We start from the raw sequence: 23,189 nt of genomic DNA on the forward strand, positions 1-23,189 counted from the left end.
TAGATAGATAGATAGGATGGATGGATGGATGGATGGATAGATAGATGATATAGATAGATGATAGATAGATTGATAGATGATAGATAGGTGACAAAGATAGATAGATAGATAGATAGATAGATAGATAGATAGATAGATAGATAGATACATACATACATACATACATACATAGATATATAGATACATACATACATAGATAGATAGATAAACAGGGAGTTGATAGGATGGACAGATGGATAGATACATGATACACTGAGTGGCCAGATGATGACGACCACCCCATCATGCAATGAACTGAATTAGTTAGGCAAATTAATAATGATAATGAAACGTTGGGAGCATTTGCTCAGGGAGTTTTCAATATTCAGTATTTTGGGGCGTGTCCGTGAAGGACTGCTGGGGTGGCCGTCATCATCTGGCCCCTCAGTGTATGTCTCCTCCTTAACCCCGTTGACCGCCTCCAGCCCACCCCCTCCCCCCGTCACCCCCTCCCCCCCAGGCCCTCACCACCCCCCCCCATTGTCTGTGTCCATGGCTGATGCCTAAAGGCATGCAAAGTCCTTCCTCGATCACCTCCCGCCCACCCACCCCCCTTCCCCCGGCCTCACCCTCTCCGTCTAATCTAACCGCACCCCTTCTCTCGGCCGACCCCCCCCCCCAGCCCCCCATCCTGCCCAAGGTGCGCGGCGAGGGCGACACCTCGAACTTCGAGGCGTACCCTGAGAACGACTGGAACACGGCGCCCCCGGCGTCCCCCAAAGATCTGGAGGCCTTCAAGAACTTCTGAGGGCGGCCGCCACCCCAGCAGGTGCGTCTGTGCAGGTTTATTATTTATTTTTTAAAAAAATATATGTTTTATTGATTTTTCACAGAGGGGAAGGGAGAGGGATAGAGAGTGAGAAACATTGATGAGAGAGAAACATCGATCAGCCACCTCCTGCACACTCCCCACTGGGGATGTGCCCGCAACCAAGGTACATGCCCTTGGCCGGGAATCGAACCCGGGACCCTTCAGTCCGCAGGCCGACGCGCTATCCACTGAGCTACACCGGTCAGGGCTAAATTGTTAAGGCAGAAAATCCTTTAAAAAAAAGATTCCAACGATGGTTTGTTGCTTTGGTGCTATTATTATTACGGGAGACCCGGTGCACAAAATTCATGCATGGGGTGGGGGGGGGGGGTGGCCCTCAGCCCGGCCTGCACCCTCTCCAATCTGGGACGTCCCTCTCACAATTCAGGACTGCTGGCTCCTAACCGCTCACCTGCCGGCCTGATCACCCCCAATTGCCCCCCGTCAGCCTGATCACCCCCAACTGTCCCCTCCTGCCGGCCTGATCGCCCCTAACTGCCCCCTCCTGCTGGCATGATCACCACCAACTGCCCCCTCCTGCTGGCCTGATCGCCCCAAACTGCCCCCTCCTGCCGGTCTGATCACCACCAACTGCCCCCTCCTGCTGGCATGATCACCACCAACTGCCCCCCCCTGCTGGCCTGATCACCCCTAACTGCCCCCTCCTGCCTGCCTGATCGCCCCCAACTGCCCTCCCCTCCTGGCCTGATCACCACCAACTGCCCCCTCCTGCCGGCCTGATCGCCCCCAACTGCCCTCCCCTGCCTGCCTGATCGCCCCTAACTGCCCCCTCCTGCCGGTCTGATCGCCCCAAACTGCCCCCTCCTGCCGGCCTGATCACCACCAACTGCCCCCTCCTGCTGGCATGATCACCACCAACTGCCCTCCCCTGCCGGCCTGATCGCCCCTAACTGCCCTCCCCTGCCGGCCTGATCGCCCCTAACTGCCCCCTCCTGCCAGTCTGATCGCCCCCAACTGCCCCCTCCTGCCGGCCTGATCGCCCCCAACTGCCCTCCCCTGCCGGCCTGATCGCCCCTAACTGCCCTCCCCTGCCTGCCTGATCGCCCCTAACTGCCCTCCCCTGCCGGCCTGATCGCCCCTAACTGCCCTCCCCTGCCTGCCTGATCGCCCCTAACAGCCCTCCCCTGCCGGCCTGATCGCCCCTAACAGCCCTCCCCTGCCGGCCTGATCGCCCCTAACTGCCCTCCCCTGCCGGCCTGATCGCCCCTAACAGCCCTCCCCTGCCGGCCTGATCGCCCCTAACTGCCCTCCCCTGCCTGCCTGATCGCCCCTAACAGCCCTCCCCTGCCTGCCTGATCGCCCCTAACAGCCCTCCCCTGCCGGCCTGATCGCCCCTAACTGCCCCCTCCTGCTGGCATGATCACCACCAACTGCCCCCTCCTGCTGGCCTGATCGCCCCAAACTGCCCCCTCCTGCCGGTCTGATCACCACCAACTGCCCCCTCCTGCTGGCATGATCACCACCAACTGCCCCCCCCTGCTGGCCTGATCACCCCTAACTGCCCCCTCCTGCCTGCCTGATCGCCCCCAACTGCCCTCCCCTCCTGGCCTGATCACCACCAACTGCCCCCTCCTGCCGGCCTGATCGCCCCCAACTGCCCTCCCCTGCCTGCCTGATCGCCCCTAACTGCCCCCTCCTGCCGGTCTGATCGCCCCAAACTGCCCCCTCCTGCCGGCCTGATCACCACCAACTGCCCCCTCCTGCTGGCCTGATCGCCCCTAACTGCCCTCCCCTGCCGGCCTGATTGCCCCTAACTGCCCCCTCCTGCCGGTCTGATCGCCCCAAACTGCCCCCTCCTGCCGGCCTGATCGCCCCCAACTGCCCTCCCCTGCCGGCCTGATCGCCCCTAACTGCCCTCCCCTGCCTGCCTGATCGCCCCTAACTGCCCTCCCCTGCCGGCCTGATCGCCCCTAACAGCCCTCCCCTGCCGGCCTGATCGCCCCTAACTGCCCTCCCCTGCCTGCCTGATCGCCCCTAACAGCCCTCCCCTGCCGGCCTGATCGCCCCTAACAGCCCTCCCCTGCCGGCCTGATCGCCCCTAACTGCCCTCCCCTGCCGGCCTGATCGCCCCTAACAGCCCTCCCCTGCCGGCCTGATCGCCCCTAACTGCCCTCCCCTGCCTGCCTGATCGCCCCTAACAGCCCTCCCCTGCCTGCCTGATCGCCCCTAACAGCCCTCCCCTGCCGGCCTGATCGCCCCTAACCCCCTCTGCCTCGTCCCCACCACCATGGCTTTGTCCAGAAGGACGTCCGGAAGGTCTCCCGGTCTCATTAGCATATCACCCTCTTCTGAGGATAGATGATCGCACAGTTTTGCCCACTTACCTGGAAACTAACCCAGTCCTGTGTCCCGTTCCCCTCCAGACACGGGAGGAGTGGAGCCTGCAGGCAGCCTCGAAGGGTCGGTCGCCTCCCGGGTGTGCCGGACACTGCACCCCGGGGCCCCTCGCCCGCCTGTACATAAAGGGATCGGCCGGCACTGGACGCGCGTGGACGTTGCGTTATTGAAGCAACTGGAAGCCTGCGCACAGTAGGGCCCCAAGCGGTCGTAGCGTTGGCCGCGTCCTCTCGCGTGCGCTCCTACTGTGTGCACCTCTCGCCCTCTCCCCACAGACTCCGCTGGACAAGCTCGGACTGGACGTGTTTGGCTATGACCCCAGATGGCGTGTGTACACGTGCACGCGCGCGCATGTGTGTGTGTGTGTGTGTGTGTGTGTGTGTAGGCGGGAAAGACTATAGGACGGACGCCGTACGGCCATGTCCGTGCCTACAGGCCCCAGAGCCAGTGATGTTTAGCTTTCAAATTTCTCCCTGGCCGGAGCGTCGGCCTGCGGACCGAAGGGTCCCGGGTTCGATTCCCGGTCAAGGGCACGGGGCTCGTGCGGGAGGCAACCCGTCGAGGTGTCTCTCTCGCATCGACGTTTCTCTCTGTCTCTCCCTCTCTCTTCCGCTCTCTCTAAAAATCAATGGGAAAATACCCTCTGGTGAGGATTAGCAAAACTGAATAAAAAAAAAACCTATTCCTCAGGAATCTGTGGTCTTCGGAACAAAGCCCTAAAAGGATGATGGGTGCGTTTTTATTTAATTTTTTTTTTTTTAATCACCTGCTATGCATTTTTTAGCTCTCGGTGCAGCCAATGTGTGTGGCCTTCCATCGCTAACGTCTTTTCATGCCTCACATCTAGCTGGTAACGTTAGGTCTTGAAACCAGAAGGAAACGGTTGAACTTTATTTATTTTAATTATTATTTTTTTAAATATATTTTTATTGATTTCAGAGAGGAAGGAAGAGAGAGAGAGAGAGAGAGAGAGACATCCATGACGAGAGAGAATCATGGGCCGGCTGCCTCCTGCACGCCCCCTACTGGGGATGGAGCCCGCCACCCGGGCACGTGCCCTCGACCGGGAATCGAACCCTGACCTCCTGTTTTGTAGGTCAACGCACAACCAGTGAGCCGTGCAGTGGGCATGTCTCGATCTCTGTTGTCGACTGGGCAGAATTCGCAAAAAAGCTTGGCAGCAGAAAGATACGATGTGTCCACCCCCCGCCTTCCGCTCCCAGAGATCATCGGCCCCGCCCACGGCCAACTTTCTCTAAGTGTCTAGAACGTTTCGTTTCGTGGCGCACATCTAAACGTCAAGACCCGCCTGCAGCCCGTAGCGGGTTCCCCAGTCGAGCCGAACGTGGGACGACGTTTATAGCGAAAAGGTGGCTGGTGCTGCTCATTCAAAACCCTGTGTCTGCCCTGGCCGGTGTGGCTCAGTGGATAGAGCGTCGGCCTGCGGACTCAAGGGTCCCGGGTTCGATTCATGTACCTCGGTGGCAGGCTCTTCCCCGGCCCGGAACCTGGTCGGGGCACACATGCAGGAGGCAACTCGTCGATGTGTGTCTCTCACATCGACGTTTCTCTCTTTCTTTTTCTCTCTCTTCCGCTCTCTCTAAAAATTGATGGAAAAATATACTTAAGAGTGGATTTTTTAAAAAAAAAGGAAAAAATGGAAAAATAGTCCAGCTTCTGACGAATTCGTGCATCCTGAGGGGCGTGACGTCCACTTGCAAAAACACAGAGAAATAGCACAAGAATGGGCGTGTGGGTAATGTATTTGGACGGTCTGTTTGGCATGTGTGAGTGTGTGAGTGTGTGTGAGCCTGGTGTCTGCAGGGCCAAAGCTTCCCCTGTGTGTGTGTGTGTGTGTGTGTGTGTGTGTGTGTGAGTGTGTGTTTGAGCCTGGTGTCTGCAGGGCCACAGCTTCCCCTACGTGTGTGTGTGTGTGTCTGTGTGTGTGTGTGTGTGTGTGTGAGCCTGGTGTCTGCAGGGCCACAGCTTCCCCTACGTGTGTGTGTGTGTGTCTGTGTGTGTGTGTGTGTGTGTGTGAGCCTGGTGTCTGCAGGGCCACAGCTTCCCCTACGTGTGTGTGTGTGTGTGTGTGTGTGTGTGTGTGTGTGTGTGAGCCTGGTGTCTGCAGGGCCACAGCTTCCCCTACGTGTGTGTGTGTGTGTGTGTGTGTGTGTGTGTGTGTGTGTGAGCCTGGTGTCTGCAGGGCCACAGCTTCCCCTACGTGTGTGTGTGTGTGTGTGTGTGTGTGTGTGTGTGTGTGTGTGTGTGTGAGCCTGGTGTCTGCAGGGCCACAGCTTCCCCTACGTGTGTGTTTGTGCGTGTGCGTGTGCGTGTGTGTGCGCGTGTGTCGGTGGAAGTGGAGCGCACGCCCAGGGAACGTTTTCACGTCGCGTTTGCTGTGCGGACCCCGTGGTCTCGCGTCTGAGGGCGCAGGGCCCAGGCCCGCCCTCCCTCCCTGGGCAAACGCTGTCTCCATGCGGGTTTTCTGTACACGATTGTGTCCGAGGCCCTTCCGTCGGCTCGTTCGTGGCGCCCGTTTCCCTGTGAACTGAACTGCCGTGGCCCGTGTGTGTGTGTCTCCGTGGACGGGACGGAAGCCATCCTGCCTCTTCGTGGTTCCTCTGGCGCCCGCACTGTGTGCCCTGTCCCCGCCGGCCCCGCGGACACCCCGCTCAGTGCCTTTGCACACGGTTGTGCCGGACGCTCCTATTATTTTTGGTGGGAAAAAAAAAAACACACAAAAAAAACAAAAGACTCAAATCCCCCCACCACCAAACAAAAAAAAGAACCAACCAGCCCTGTTTCAAATCCCGTCGGTTCCTCGCACAATGGAAATCACTGTGACCTGTACATACGCGCGAGGGAGGTTTGCCTGCTGTCTGTTGTAACTTATGGCCTCAACGCGGTGGATCCCAGGTTTGCGTAATAAAACTTTATACCTTTGACGAAGGGCTCTCCGTCTCGTCGGTTGTGTGCGTGGCGGGAGACGCTGGGGCCGGCCCGCGTGGATCTGTCCCAGGAGCCTGCGGTCTTTTTTCGTTTGTTTGTTTTAAGACTTTTTATTGGTTTCTATTTTTTTTTTTTTAATATATTTGTATTGATATAGAGGAAGGGAGAGGGAGAGATAGAAACATCCATGAGGAGAGAGAATCAGGGACCGGCTGCCTCCTGCACGCCCCCTGTTGGGGATGGAGCCCCCAACCCGGGCCTGTGCCCTTGACCGGGAATCGAACCCGGGACCCTCCAGTCCCCAGGCCGACACTCTAACCACTGAGCCACACCAGCTAGGGTCACATTAGCCATCTTTTTTTTTCTTTTAATTTTCATTTGTGTGTATATATGTATAGGTTTACATGCAATACACATTAATATTTCAAGGAAAACGATTTTAAATATAACGTTACACCAATAAACATTACTATTCCAAGATTTTTTACAGAGAGAAAGGGAGAGGGATAGAGAGTTAGACACATCGATGATGAGAGAGAAACATCGATCAGCTGCCTCCTGCACGCCCCCTACTGGGAATGTGCCCACAACCAAGGTACGTGCCCTTGACCGGAATCGAACCCAGGACCCTTCAGTCCGCAGGCCAACGCTCTACCCACTGAGCCACACCGGCCAGGGCTAAACACGTGTATGCATTTCACACACGTGTGTGTGTGTGTGTGTGTGTGTGTGTGTGTGTGTGTGTGTGTGATGTTGTCTTTCCTCGACATTCCTGCAGCCAAGTAGGGTTGTGTTTCGGAGCAAACGTCGTAAAGAAATCCTAAGATCAGATTTTTGTATGAAAATGGAAGAAATACATACACCCAATAAAGTATTTATATTTGTAAAGAAAAATAAAAAAAAAATGAAGAGCGAAAGAAATTCGTATAGCTCTGTCTGGTGTTGGCCTACGGACTGAAGGGTCCTGGGTTCGATTCCTCTCCCTGAAATCAATTTTTAAAAAAAAAAGGTATATATATTTAAAAACCTGTAGAAATCCTCCCGTCACCTTTCCTTCAACTTCCGAGCTTAGCAACAGACCTCCCCCAGGGCCCATACATAGCATTCCTGTTATCATAGCTCACGCGGGCGAAATGCAACGTCTATTCATTTCATTCTATTTTTTTTTTTAAGGCGCGTCCCCTTTCCGATCCCCGACATTTGAAAGTCAAAGAGCCGGCGGTCTGAAGTCCCCTCTTGTTCCTCTCGCCAGTTATTCTGAACAGCAGGGACAGGGCACGGAAATGAACGTCCGCATGATGCTCTGTGTCTGGGGGAAAGCTGAGGGCAAAATAGCATTTATCTCCTCAGTTTATATATATATGTGTGTGTGTGTGTGTGTCCCAAAATTCACGCAAGAAGTCATTTTGATAGAAAACACAGGTTCATCATTAAAAATGGTAATTTTTTTATTGATTCATAAAGGACACAGTCTAGGGTTTATGTACCGAATAGCACATCGGGTCCATGGCCTCCCCGGCTTTGCTGGCACAGACGCACTCGTTGGTTGAAATTGAACAGCCTTTGAACATGGGATATGTATATAGTGTATATATAGAAAGGGTGTCCCAAAATTCACGCAAGAAGTCATTTTGATAGAAAACACAGGTTTATCATTAAAAATTGTAAATTTTTTACTGATTCATAAAGGACACAGTCTAGGGTTTATGGATGGAATAGCACATCGGGTCCATGGCCTCCACGGCTCTGCTGGCACAGACGCAAAGCCGGGGTCTCCATGGGTCTTCCCTGTCCCGGCTCCTGGGCCATCATTGGGACTTGGTGATGCTGATCGAATCGAAGGGATTGATATCCAAGGGCAACAGATATTAGAATCTGATTCAATAAACCGAGTCCAATCAGGCTTTTATTGGTTGTTATTGTTGTTGTGAATGCTCACGCAGAATTCAAATCAATTCAAATCTATCTATCTATCTATCTATCTATCTATCTATCTATCTATCATCTATCTGTATCTATCTATCTATCTATCTATCTATATTTATCATCTATCTATCTATCATCTATCTGTATCTATCTATCTATCTATCTATATTTATCATCTATCATCTATCTATCTATCATTTCAGAGAGAGAGGGGAAGGGAGAGGGAGAGGGAGAGAGAAACATCAGTGATGAGATAGAATCATGGACCGGCTGCCTCCTGCACGCCCCCTACTGGGGATCGAGCCCATAACCCGGGCATGTGCCCTTGACCGGGAATCGAACCCAGGACCCTTCAGTCCACAGGCTGACCGTCTATCCACTGAGCCATGCCGGCTGCACGACTCCTTTCTTTTTTTAAAAAAAATTTTTTGATTGATTGATTGACTTTAGAGAGAGAGGGAAAAGAAGGGAGAGTGAGAGAGAGAGAGAGAGAAACATCAATTTGCTGTTCCACTCATTCACACATTCACCGGTTCTGTGTGTCCCGACTGGGATCGAACTCGAGACGTTGCTGTGTCTCCCGTGATCTCACTTCTATGGACAATTTCATGGGCACAATAAACGGATGAAAAAAAAAAACACAGATACAAAGGCCTGGCCAGTGTGGCTCAGTGGTCAGGCGTCGACCTAAGAACCATGGACCGGCTGCCTCCTGCATGCCCCCTACTGGGGATGGAGCCCGGAACCGGGGCCGGAGCCCTTGACTGGGGAATCGAACCTGGGACCCTTCCGTCTGCGAGGCCGGCGCTCTAACCACTGAGCCACACCAGCTAGAATCCAATGATGTTTAGAGCGAGTGTCAGAGAGAGAGAGTAACGTTGATGTGAGAGAGACACCTCGACCAGGGCCCGGGCCAGGGAGGAGCCCTTGACCGGGAATCGAACCCGGGACCCTTCAGTCCGTGAGGCCGACGCTCTAACCACTGAGCCACACCAGCTAGAATCCAATGATGTTAAGAGAGTCAGAGAGAGAGACGATGTGAGAGAGGCACCTCGACCAGGGCCCGGGCCAGGGAGGAGCCCTTGACCGGGAATCCAACCCGGGACCCTTCACTCCGCACAGGCCGGCGCTCTAACCACTGAGCCGCACCGGCCGGGGCCCACCCGTGTTTGCATCGGCGGCGGCCCCGTCTCCAGTTGCCCGGGAGCCGAGACTCACCCCGGGCCACCGTCCCCTCTGGCCGGCCTCTTGCTCGGAAGGCGGTCCGGACGGGGTGGACGTCCAGAACTGCAAAAATTCACACATGAGAGGAACACAGAGTCTCATTCATGAAGGACGGGGGGGGGGGGGGGGCTTCCTGGGGGGAATTGGCGGAGAAAACGAATTTTCCCGGACGAGAACCTCAAACAACGACACGTACGGAAAGCCACCCGGAACCCCTGGGCGTTTTTTGTTTCTTATTTTATTATTATTATTATTATTATTATTATTATTATTATTATTATTTGCTCAGAAAGTAAGACCTCTTCTTCCCGGGGTTTGGATTTTATCCCGGAATCAGCAAAAGCTCTCAGTGTCGGAGAGAGAAAAAATAAAATACGGGGTGGCTTCCCCCCCCGAAAAAAAATATATTTCTATTTGAAATTTTTTCATTTTTTTAAATAAATCATTCAGCCCTGGCCGGTGTGGCTCAGTGGATAGAGCGTCGGCCTGCGGACGGAAGGGTCCCGGGTTCGAATCCCGGTCAAGGGCATGGACCTGGGTTGCGGGCACATCCCCGGTGGGGGGGCGTGCAGGAGGCGGCTGATCGATGTTTCTCTCTCGTCGATGTTTCTAACTCTCTATCCCTCTCCCTTCCTCTCTGTAAAAAATCAATAAAATATATTTTAAAAAAATTGATTTCAGAGAAGGAAGGGAGAGAGAGAGAAACATCTACACTAATTAAAGGGAATCGAACCCGGGACCCTTCAGTCCGCAGGCCGACGCTCTAACGACTGAGCCACACCGGCCAGGGCTCATCATATGCAAATGGGCTAGAGGCCCTCAGGCGTAACGACCAATCAGCAGGAGGCTGTGTGCGCAGCAGGCGGGGGTGGGCGGGGACTTGGGTAGTCGGGGACCGAGCCACGAGCCAATGATAAGAGAGAATCATGGACCGGCCGCCTCCTGCACGCCCCCTGCTGGGGTTCGAGCCCGCAACCGGGGCCTGTGCCCCGACCGGGAATCGAACCCGGGACCCTTCTGTCTGCGGGCCGAAGCGCTAACCACTGAGCAACACCGGCCAGGGCTATACCTGTGCTTTGAAATGATTATAAAGTCAGTGTCCCTTCACAGACAGTTCCTTGTCAAAAAAAATTTTAATGAATTTTCCCTTTTTTTGTAGCAGTTTATTTGTTTTTAGGTCTTTTTTATTTTTTTTTAAATATATTTTATTGATTTTTTACAAAGAGGACGGGAGATAGAGTCAGAAACATCGATGAGAGAGACACATCGATCAGCCGCCTCCTGCACGCCCCCCCACCGGGGATGTGCCCGCAACCCAGGTACATGCCCTTGACCGGAATCGAACCCGGGACCCTTCAGTCCGCAGGCCGACGCTCTAACCACTGAGCCACACCGGCCAGAGCTAATCATATACATTATTTTCTGGGGGAGGTGAGGGAGGACCCTCTATAACTCCTGGACTTGGGTTTGTGTCCGGGAATCGAACCCGGGACCCTTCAGTCCGCAGCCCGACGCTCTAACCACTGAGCCACACCGGCCAGGGCTAATCATATACATTGTTTTCGGGGGGGAGGTGAGGGAGGACCCCCTATAACTCCTGGACTTGGATTTGTGTCCCGGAATCGAACCTGGGACCCTTCCGTCCGCAGGCCGACGCTCTAACCACTGAGCAACACCAGCCAGGGCTAATCATATACATTATTTTCGGGGGTGAGGGAGGACCCCCTATAACTCCTGGACATGGGTTTGTGTCCGGGAATCGAACCCGGGACCCTTCCGTCCGCAGGCCGACGCTCTAACCACTGAGCCACACCGGCCAGGGCTAATCATATACATTATTTTCTGGGGGGTGAGGGAGGACCCCCTATAACTCCTGGACTTGGATTTATGTCCGGGAATCGAACCCAGGACCCTTCAGTCCGCAGGCCGACGCTCTAACCACTGAGCCACACCGGCCAGGCCTAATCATATTCATTATTTTCGGGGGGGGTGAGGGAGGACCCCCTATATCTACTGGACTTGGGTTTGTGTCCGGGAATCGAACCCGGGACCCTTCAGTCCGCAGGCCGACGCTCTAACCACTGAGCCACACCGGCCAGGGCCAATCAGATACATTATTTTTGGGGGGGGAGGTGAGGGAGGACCCCCTATATCTACTGGACTTGAATTTGTGTCTGAGAATCGAACCCGGGACCCTTCAGTCCGCAGGCCAATGCTCTAACACCGAGCCACACCGGCCAGGGCTAATCATATTCATTATTTTCGGGGGGGAGGTGAGCGAGGACCCCCTATATCTACTGGACTTGGGTTTGTGTCCGGGAATCGAACCCGGGACCCTTCAGTCCGCAGGCCGACGCTCTAACCACTGAGCCACACCGGCCAGGGCCAATCAGATACATTATTTTTGGGGGGGGAGGTGAGGGAGGACCCCCTATATCTACTGGACTTGAATTTGTGTCTGAGAATCGAACCCGGGACCCTTCAGTCCGCAGGCCGACGCTCTAACCACTGATCCACACCGGCCAGGGCTAATCATATTCATTATTTTCGGGGGGAGGTGAGGGAGGACCCCCTATATCTACTGGACTTGGATTTGTGTCCGAGAATCGAACCCGGGACCCTTCAGTCCGCAGGCCGACGCTCTAACCACTGATCCACACCGGCCAGGGCTAATCATATACATTATTTTGGGGGGGAGGTGGGGGAGGACCCCCTATAACTACTGGACTTGGATTTGTGTCCGGGAATCGAACCCGGGACCCTTCAGTCCGCAGGCCAACGCTCTAACCACTGAGCCACACCGGCCAGGGCTAATCATATACATTATTTTGGGGGGGAGGTGAGGGAGGACCCCTATAACTCCTGGAGTTGGATTTATGTCCGGGAATCGAACCCGGGACCCTTCAGTCCGCAGGCCGACGCTCTAACCACTGAGCCACACCGGCCAGGGCTAATCATATTATTTTCAGGGGGGTGAGGGAGGACCCCTATAACTCCTGGACTTGGGTTTGTGTCCGGGAATTGAACCCAGGACCCTTCAGTCCGCAGGCCGACGCTCTAACCACTGATCCACACCGGCCAGGGCTAATCATATACATTATTTTCGGGGGGAGGTGAGGGAGGACCCCCTATATCTACTGGACTTGGGTTTGTGTCTGGGAATCGAACCTGGGACCCTTCCGTCCGCAGGCCGACGCTCTAACCACTGAGCCACACCGGCCAGGGCTAATCATATACATTATTTTTTGGGGGGGAGGTGAGGGAGGACCCCCTATATCTACTGGACTTGAATTTGTGTCTGAGAATCGAACCCGGGACCCTTCAGTCCGCAGGCCGACGCTCTAACCACTGAGCCACACCGGCCAGGGCTAATCATATTCATTATTTTCGGGGGGGAGGTGAGGGAGGACCCCCTATATCTACTGGACTTGGATTTGTGTCCGGGAATCGAACCTGGGACCCTTCAGTCCGCACGCCGACGCTCTAACCACTGAGCCACACCGGCCAGGGCTAATCATATACATTATTTTTTGGGGGGGAGGTGAGGGAGGACCCCCTATATCTACTGGACTTGGATTTGTGTCCGGGAATCGAACCTGGGACCCTTCAGTCCGCACGCCGACGCTCTAACCACTGAGCCACACCGGCCAGGGCTAATCATATACATTATTTTTTGGGGGGGAGGTGAGGGAGGACCCCCTATATCTACTGGACTTGGATTTGTGTCCGGGAATGGAACCCGGTACCCTTCAGTCCGCACGCCGACGCTCTAACCACTGAGCCACACCGGCCAGGGCTAATCATATACATTATTTTTTGGGGGGGGAGGTGAGGGAGGACCCCCTATATCTACTGGACTTGGATTTGTGTCCGGGAATCGAACCTGGGACCCTTCAGTCCGCAGGCCGACGCTCTAACCACTGAGCCACACCGGCCAGGGCTAATCATATTCATTATTTTCGGGGGGGAGGTGAGGGAGGACCCCCTATATCTACTGGACTTGGGTTTGTGTCCGGGAATCGAACCCGGGACCCTTCAGTCCGCAGGCCGACGCTCTAACCACTGAGCCACACCGGCCAGGGCTAATCATATACATTATTTTCGGGGGGGTGAGCGAGGACCCCCTATATCTACTGGACTTGGATTTGTGTCCGGGAATCGAACCCGGGACCCTTCAGTCCGCAGGCCGACGCTCTAACCACTGAGCCACACCGGCCAGGGCTAATCAGATACATTATTTTGGGGGGGTGATGTGGGGGACCCCCTAAATCTACTGCACTTGGATTTGTCCCTGGGCTGGCCATTGTCCGACCCCCTCCCCCGAGGCCAGGACACCATCCTACGCAGAAGGGACCCCAAGGATTGGAACGGTCTGTAGACAGAGGGCCCCGGAGGCACCCCGATCAGGGCTCATTTTAGCAAAAGTCTGATCCTATTTCCACTCCTTCCGGCCCTCCCTTCCCTCCTGCTGCTGCCTCACGTGTTTCCATATTATTTTGTGCAGAAAAACAAACACTAAATCCCCTTCCTACCGCCTCCTAGGGTTTGAGAATAATATTTAAACGGCTCATCCCCTGACCAGGGGCTATTGATACAGGGGGTGGGGGTGGGGTGGGGGTGGGGGTGGGTGTGGGGGTGGGTGGGGGGTTATTTCTCCGGGCAAACGCGAGCCTGGCTGGAGTCACAGAGAGGACGGCCCTTTCCATTTCTGTGGACAATGGTGCGGTTTTTGTTTTTAATATTTTTTTTTTTATCGAGCCCGCGACCCCCGGGCCGGGGCCCCTGGCCGGGAATCGAACCCTGACCTCCTGGTTCGGAAGTCGATCGATGCTCAACCGCCGAGCCGTGAGGGCCCAGCTGTTATTGTCATTTTTAAAATACATTTTTATTGATTTCAGGGAGGAAGGGAGAGGGAGAGAGAGAAATATTAATGATGAGAGAGAATCATGGACCGGCCGCCTCCTGCACGCCCCCTACTGGGGATCGTGCAACCTGGTAATGACGTTACATGAAATAAATATGAACATTTCAAGAAAAAATGATTTTAAATGTAATGGCGTTACATGCAATAAATATTAATATTTCAAGAAAAACTGATTTTAAATGTAATGACGTTACATGCAATAAGTATTAATATTTCAAGAAAATAATTTTAAATATATTATGTGCAATAAATATTAATATTTCAAGAAAAATGATTTTAAATGTAATGACGTTACATGCAATAAATATTAATATTTCAAGAAAATAATTTTAAATATATGCAATAAATATTAATATTTCAAGAAAAATGATTTTAAATATAATGATGTTACATGCAATAAATATTAACATTTCAAGAAAAATGATTTTAAATATAATGATGTTACATGCAATAAACATTGATATTTCAAGAAAATAATTTTAAATATATTGCATGCAATTAATATTTCAAGAAAATAATTTTAAATATATTACATGCAATAAATATTAATATTTCAAGAAAAATGATTTTAAATATAATGACGTTACATGCAATAAATATTATTTCAAGAAAATAATTTTAAATATATGCAATAAATATTAACATTTCAAGAAAAATGATTTTAAATATAATGATGTTACATGCAATAAATATTAACATTTCAAGAAAATAATTTTAAATATATGCAATAAATATTAATATTTCAAGGAAAAATGGTTTTGAATATAATGACGTTACATGCAATAAACATTAATATTTCAAGAAAATAATTTTAAATATATTCCATGCAGTAAACATTAATATCTCAAGGAAAACACTCTTCAATATAATAATGCTACTTCCAATAAACACCAATTATTCAAGGAAAACGACCTTAAATATAATATTACATGCAATAAACATTAATATCTCAAAAAAAACCCCGATTTTAAATATAATCGTGTTACCAAAACTGAGCTGACATAGCCTAATCTCACAACAGTTGTAGGAAATATTAAAAGCCCGCCAATAACAGGGTGACTTCCATTATATTCTGAAATATTTCTTTTCCTCTGGCTCTATGTTATTATATATTTTTAAATGTTTTTATTGATTTTTTAGAAAGAGAGGAAGGGAGAGGGAGAGAGAAACATCCATGAGGAGAGAGAATCACGGATCGGCCGCCTCCGGCACGCCCCCTACTGGGGACCGAGCCCACCACCTGGACACGTGCCCTTGACCGGGAATCGAACCCGGGACCCCGCAGTCCGCAGGCGGACGCTCTACCCACTGAGCCACACCGGCCGGGCTAGAAGTCTAATTGTGCGTCTGACTCAGTGACCTCTGGGGCCTGGGGCGTTAAAAATAAAGGCCGGCTCTTCGCTTGGAGAACGTCAGCCGCAGGGAGGGGTCCCTGAGAAAATGATGACACAGACAAAAAAGTGGAGAAAAAAAGAGAAAAAGTGGAGAAAAAAAGAAAAGTTGGAGAAAAAAAGCCTGCGGCCGCCAACAGCTGTCCCTCGCAGACCGCTGGGCGCCGGCCATCCATCTGCAGACCTGAGGGATGGTTTTTTCCAGGAAAAAGGCAGGATGCTGACTCTGCTATAAGCCAGGCTCGGGGGCCTGGCCGGCGTGGCTCAGTGGTTAGAGCGCCCACCTAGGAACCAGGAGGTCCCGGGTTCGATTCCCCGTCAAGGGCACAGGCCCGGGTTGCCCTTAGGGGGCGAGCAGGAGGCAGCTGATCCGCGATTCTCTCTCCACATTGAAGCTGCTATCTTTCTCTCCCTTCCTCTCTGACATCAATACGAAACTTTACTAATAAAAGGGTAATATGCTGATTAGACCAGGTCGACCAGACGTCTTCCAGCTGTCCTTCCGGACAAAGCCATGTTGGCGGAGGCGGAGTCAGAGGTGGTTGGGGGCGATCAGGCCAGCAGGGGAGGGCAGTTAGGGGCGACCAGGCCGGCAGGGGAGAGCGGTGAGGGGCGACCAGGCCGGCAGGGGAGAGCAGTGAGGGGCGATCAGGACAGCAGGGGAGAGCAGTGAGGGGCGGTCAGGACAGCAGGGGAGAGGGGTTAGGGGCGATCAGGCCGGCAGGGGAGGGCGGTTAGGGGCGACCAGGCCGGCAGGGGAGGGCGGTTAGGGGCGACCAGGCCAGCAGGGGAGGGCGGTTAGGGGCGATCAGGCCGGCAGGGGAGAGCGGTTAGGGGCCACCAGGCCGGCAGGGGAGGGCAGTGAGGGGCGGTCAGGACAGCAGGGGAGAGGGGTTAGGGGCAACCAGGCCGGCAGGGGAGAGCAGTTAGGGGCAACCAGGCTGGCAGGGGAGAGCAGTTAGGGGCAACCAGGCTGGCAGGGGAGGGCAGTTAGGGGCGACCAGGCCGGCAGGGGAGGGCAGTTAGGGGTGATCAGGCCAGCAGACAGGTGAGCCGTTAGGAGCCAGCACTCCCAGATTGGAGAGGGTGCAGGCCAGGCTGAGGGACCCTCCCCCCCCCCCAGCCCAGTGCAGGAATTTTGTGCACCAGGCCTCTAGTATGTATAGGGAGTGTCCCAAAATTCATGCATGAATTGCAAATCATGGGTGAATTTGGGGACACCCTATATATATATTTTTTTATTTTATTTTATTTTTTTAAAAAAGACTCTTTCATCCAGACAGGTGGCACCCAGATGGTGCAGCCCCTCCTTCATCCATTTTTAACATCGGCTTCCGCAGCAGAAATTAACGACCCAGCGATTGAAGTTGACGAGGGTCCTATTTATAGGCAACGGCGTGAGCTGGACCGTGTGTGTGCGGGGGTGACCTCACTCGTTAAACACGCACACGTCCCCCCAACTCGGGGGGCTCGGGCGGGGCGTAGGGTGTGGAGGGGGGCGGGGTGCCCCCTGGGATCTGCCCTGAAGATTTCCTGTCTTCCACGTGGCCGGGGCCGCAGAGCCCTGGCTGGTGTGGCTCAGTGGGTAGAGCCTCGGCCTGGGGACGGAAGGGTCCCGGGTTCGAATCCTGTCAAAGGCATCTACCCCGGTTGCAGGTTGGATCGCTGGCCCCGGTGGGGGCATGTACGGAGGCAACTAATCCATGGGTCTCTCTCACATCAATGTTTCTCTCTCTCTCTCTCTCTCTCTCTCTCTCTCTCTCTCTCTCTCTCTCTCTCTCCCTCTCTCTCTTTCTCTCTCTACCGTTCACTCTCATTAAAAAAATCAATGGAAAATCCCCAGCCAGTGTGGCTCAGTGGATGGAGCATCGGCCTGGGGACTGAAGGGTTCCAGGTTCGATTCCCGGTCGCGGGCGCATGCCCTGGGTTGCGGGTTCATCTTCAGGCCGTCGCTCTACCCACTGAGCCACACCAGCCGGGGCCAAAATTGAGATTTTTTTTTTTAAGTTTCTCTTTGGGCCCAGCTGGTGTGGCTCGATGGTTTGAGCATCGATCGACCTAGGAACCAGGAGGTCCCGGGTTCGATTCCAGGTCCAGGGCACGTGCCCGGGTTGTGGGCTCCATCCCCAGTAGGGGGCGTGCAGGAGGCGGCCGATGCATGATTCTCTCTCATCATGGATGTCTCTCTCTCTCTCCTCCCTTCCTCTCTCTCTGAAATCAATAAAAATATATATATTTTTTTTTTTTTTTGGAAAAAAACCTAAGAAATAAAATAAAGTGCTTCTTTGTGGTTGTCGGAGTGTTTCCATGCGTCTCCCGGCTGCAAATCCCTGGCCTTCTAAACGGTTAAAAAAAAAAAACGCTTGCGTAACCTGAAGGAGGAATCCGTCTGCTTCTGATTTTCTTCCTATTAACTCACCGAATATTTCTTGTATGTACAAGGCGTCTTTGGGGAGCACTTAATATGCTATTTTGATCTCGCTTGGCTAAGACCATGAGCCCATAGCCTCTCTCTCTCTCTCTCTCTCTCTCTCTCTCTCTCTCTCTTTCTCTCTCTTTTTTTCTAGGGGTAAGAAATCTGGAAAAGATTTCCCTTAAGATCAAAACAGCAAACTCATGAGGTTTGAAAGGCTTTCTAATCCTGGAAGCAAACAATTTCCTCGGCCTTCGCGCTCGGCAAAGAAGAAAATTAGATTTTTTTAACTTCCCGACTTGCCCCGAATGTCCCCACTCCGCCCCCTGCCCCCGTACAATGAGCCTAAAATTCAGGTTTTTTTTAAAAAAACACACACACACACAAAAGATTCTGTTTTAGAAGATGCATTGATTTTCCTGCCAATCCTATGTCACCTCATTCAAACGTTGGAAAAATATGTGAATAACATAGATGATCCTTTAAAACGCCCTCCCATGCCCTTGGCATAGGGAGATGTTTATAAAAACCGTATCGGCCCGGCTGGGGTGGCTCAGTGGTTGAGCGTCGACCTATGAACCAGGAGGTGCCGGGTTCGATTCCCGGTCAAGGGCACGTGCCCTGGTTGCGGGCTCCATCCCCAGTCGGGGGCGTGCAGGAGGCAGCCGGTCCATGATTCTCTCTCATCATGGATGTTTCTCTCTGGAATCAATAAAAAATATATATTTTCTAAAAACACACACATATAGGATTTCCATTAGGGCAGAGAGGATTGCAACATGGTGATAATTCTTCAGGAAACGTAAGTCATGTCATTTGAGATCAGAAAGAGCGGATCAGGCGGACTCCCCCTCCTGGGAGCACGCCCCTGCCTTTCCCTTCCTTTCCCCCCAAATCCCAGACATGAGCAAAAAGAGAAAGACTTGAACAAATTAAGGAGAATAGAGACGAAAATTCAGTGGACATCCAGCTCATTCTACCCACCTCAATGGGGGATCGCTGCTGGATTGGAGACACAACCTCCCTCCCCCATAATCACTAGCAAATATCAGATAATCCCCCTCCAGGCACCCCAATATATGCCTATACTAGAGGCCCGGTGCACAAAATTCGTGCACTGGAAGGAGGGGGTGTCCCTCAGCCCGGCTGGCAACCTCTCCAAACTGGGACCCCTCGGGGGATGTCCGACTGTGGGATCGGGCCTAAGCCAGCAGTTGGACATCCCTCTGGCAATCCGGGACCGCTGGCTCCGAACCACTCACCAGCCTGCCTGCCTGATCGCCCCTAACTGCCCTCCCCTGCCAGCCTGAACCCCCTAACTGCCCTCCCCTGCCCCCCTGATTGCCCCTAACTGCTCTCCCCTGCCTTCCTGATCGCCCCTAACTTCCCTCCCCTGCCAGCCTGAACCCCCTAACTTCCCTCCCCTGCCAGCCTGAACCCCCTAACTGCTCTCCCCTGCAGGCCTGATCGCCTCTAACTGCTCTCCCCTGCCTTCCTGATCGCCCCTAACTTCCCTCCCCTGCCAGCCTGAACCCCCTAACTGCTCTCCCCTGCCGGCCTGATCGCCCCTAACTGCTCTCCCCTGCCTTCCTGATCGCCCCTAACTTCCCTCCCCTGCCAGCCTGAACCCCCTAACTGCTCTCCCCTGCCGGCCTGATCGCCCCTAACTGCCCTCCCCTGCCTGCCTGATCGCCCCTAACTGCTCTCCCCTGCAGGCCTGAACCCCCTAACTGTTCTCCCCTGCCAGCCTGATCGCCCCTAACTGCCCTCCCCTGCCAGCCTGATTCCCCTAACTCAGTGGTTCTTAACCCTCTAAAGCCACAGCCCTTTAATACAGTTCCTCATGCTGTGGTGACCCCCAATCTCATGGTTACAGATTGAACACATTGAAAGCACAGCGATTAATCACAAAAACAATATGTAATTATAGATGTGTTTTCCGACGGTCTTAGGCGACCCTGTGAAAGGGTTGTTTGACCCCCAAAGGGGTCGCGACCCACAGGTTGAGAACCCCTTTGGCCTAACTGCTCTCCCCTGCCGGCCTGGTCACCCCTAACCGCCTCTAACTCGGCCTGGCCACCATGGCGTTGTCTGGAAGGACGTCTGGAAGGTCGTCGGAAATTGTTTGGTCTAATTAGCATATTACCCTTTTTATTAGTATAGATATTTTTTATTGATTTCAGAGAGGAAGGGGGAGGGAGAGAGAGAGAGATAGAAACACCCATGATGAGAGAGAATCATTCATCGGCTGCCTCCTGCACGCCCCCTACTGGGGATCGAGCCAGCAACCTAGGCATGTGCCCTTGACTGGGGAATCGAACCCAGGACCCTTCAGTCCACAGGCCGACGCTCTATCCATTTAGCCAGACCTGCTACGGCTGCGTGGCTCTTCATGCTTGGGTGTAGACACCCCAAAGCTACACAGGCTCATCGAGAACCATACTGTGATCACATTTACAGACAGCTGCCTTGGCAAGTTTGCTGAAATTCCTCATTTTTCTCTCTCTTTTTTTTTTTTTTTTTTGAGCTTTTCTATAAAGAGAAGAAACATATGTCCCCATAAAACATCTGGACCTCGGTGGTCACTGGGGGAAGATATTCTACATACTTTCGCCCAAATTCGGGAGATGGAGATGGTTGGGCGTGCCTCCCTTCCCACACCCCACATCCTAGCGTGAGGCAAGGACAAAATTGAATTTCAGAGATTTCCCTGACATCTGCTTTCTTCCATCTCATAAGGTTTCTCGAGTCCAATCATTAAGTACGTGGGCCCAGAGCGGATGGGTGTGTGTGTGTGTGTGTGTGTGTGTAGCTTAAACAGGTTGGAATGTCTTCAAACCAACTCGAATCTGCAGATAGGTTTTACAGGAACAATGTTTGGATTTTTAGTTTTTGTATATATATATATATATTTTTATTGATTTCAGAGAGGAAGGGAGAGGGAGAGGGAGAGAGAGAAACATCAGTGATGAGAGAGAATCACTGATCGGCTGCCTCCTGCACGCTCCCTACTGGGGATGGAGCCCGCAACTCGGGCATGTGCCCTTGACCGGGAATCGAACCCGGGACCCTTCAGTCCACAGGCCCGTGCTCTATCCGCTGAGCCAAACCGACTGGGGCACAATTATACTTAAATGCCTATTTTTTCAAGGAAAAGAAACAGAAGGTCCTTTTGAACCTGATAAACTTCCCAGCAAGTAGACAATAATTTATTTAGTTTCTAAATAAATTTATAGATTTATGTTATACTTTCAACAATAAAGAATTATTCTTTATTTATTAAATATATTTCATTGATTTTTTTACAGAGAGGAAGGGAGAGGGATAGAGAGTTAGAAACATCAACCCGCTGCCTCCTGCACGCCCCCGACTAGGGATGTGCCCGCAACCCAGGTACATGCCCTTGACCGGAATCGAACCCGGGACCCTTCAGTCCGCAGGCCGACGCTCTATCCACCGAGCCACACCGGTCAGGGCACGTTGAATGTTTCTTACCACTTCCTTCTGGCCTGCATAGCTTCTGTTGAGAAATCAGCTGACACTCGTATGGGCGCTGCCTTGTAGGTGACTACCTGCTTTCCTCTTGCTGCCTTTAAGATTCTGTCATTGTCTCTAGCCCTCAGCATCTTAATGATAATGTGTCTTGGTGTGGGCCTCTTTGGGTTCGTCTTGTTTGGGGACCCTCTGGGCTGCCTGGGTGTGTGCGGATGACTGGCTGTCTTTACGCCTGCAATACCGCAGCTATCGTTGAAAATTAAGTAAACACTTCTTCATTTGACTAGATATTGGCTAATGCGTCTCGATATGTCTGCACGTGACGCACACCCGTTCCTCCTTGCCTGTTGTCTAGATTTAAACGTCTCTCTCTTTACCGAACAAGTATAAACATCACCCGTTATGTTGATTTCTTGCTTACCAAGCGATTACTCAACGCTTCTGCGGAAATCCCCCATCAGAGCCAAAGTATTAAGTATTCTCATTTTTTTTTTAAAAAAAGCCTGCATTTGAGGAAAGAAAGCAAAACCAGCATTTTCGAAGCTGATGTTATTCAAATTTTATGTCCTTCTGGGGATTTCTGAATAGTTGTGGGTGGTCCATAGAGAGAGAGACAGAAAACTTGAATATTCCATGTCCCCTTCAGAAAAGACCTCTTTGTCTTAAAAAATACAGTTTCATAGGAATATAAAACTATTCAGTTGTGTGCTTTTTTAAAATTTAAATTCTTTATTTTTTTAAAAAAACATATTTTTATTAATTTCAGAGAGAGGAAGGGAGATGGAGAGAGAGAGAGGGAAACATCCATGATGAGAGAGATTCATGGATCGGCCGCCTCCTGCACGCCCCCTGCTGGGGATGGAGCCCACAACCCCGGCCTGTGCCCTTGACGGGGAATCGAACCCTGACCTCCTGGTTCATAGGTTGATGATCAACCACTGAGCCACACGGGCCGGCTGGGCATGAGGACAATTTAGATCAGTGGTTCTCAAGAACCTTCCTAAGGCCGCGACCCTTGAATACAGCTCCTCATGTTGTGGGGACCCCCAACCATAACATTATTTCCGTGGCTACTTCATCACTATATCTATATCATCTATATCTATATCTATATCTATATCTATATCTATATCTATATCTATATCTATATCTATGTCTATGTCTATGTCTATGTCTATATCTATATCTATATCTATATCTATATCTATGCCTATATCTATATCTATATCTATATCTATATCTATATCTATATCTATGTCTATATCTATATCTATATCTATATCTATATCTATATCTATATCTATGCCTATATCTATATCTATATCTATATCTATATCTATATCTATATCTATATCTATATCTATCTATATCTATATCTATATCATCTATATCTATATCTATATCTATATCTATATCTATATCTATATCTATATCTATGTCTATGTCTATATCTATATCTATATCTATATCTATATCTATATCTATGCCTATATCTATATCTATATCTATATCTATATCTATATCTATATCTATATCTATATCTATATCTATATCTATATCTATATCTATATCTATATCTATATCTATATCATCTATATCTATATCTATATCTATATCTATATCTATATCTATATCTATATCTATATCTATATCTATATC

The 23,189-nt window shown here is 51.5% G+C and overlaps 1 protein-coding gene across 4 annotated transcripts in view; it reads left to right on the top strand.

Moving 5' to 3' along the window:
- PRKX (protein kinase cAMP-dependent X-linked catalytic subunit) overlaps window positions 1-23,189 on the top strand; it is a 321,391-nt gene that overhangs the window by 35,576 nt on the left and 262,626 nt on the right. For 2 of the 4 annotated variants that reach the window (XM_059680007.1, XM_059680008.1), the window contains exon 8: window positions 662-808. In XM_059680007.1, the coding sequence (XP_059535990.1) occupies window positions 662-787 (126 nt within the window). In that variant the 3' untranslated portion in view covers window positions 788-808. Of the gene's footprint in view, window positions 1-661; window positions 823-3,234; window positions 6,288-23,189 lie in introns of those variants that run through there. The other 2 variants (XM_059680009.1, XM_059680006.1) reach the window with 2 other exon arrangements.

This window comes from Myotis daubentonii, chromosome X (assembly GCF_963259705.1).
Source record: "Myotis daubentonii chromosome X, mMyoDau2.1, whole genome shotgun sequence".
NCBI lineage: Eukaryota > Metazoa > Chordata > Mammalia > Chiroptera > Vespertilionidae > Myotis > Myotis daubentonii.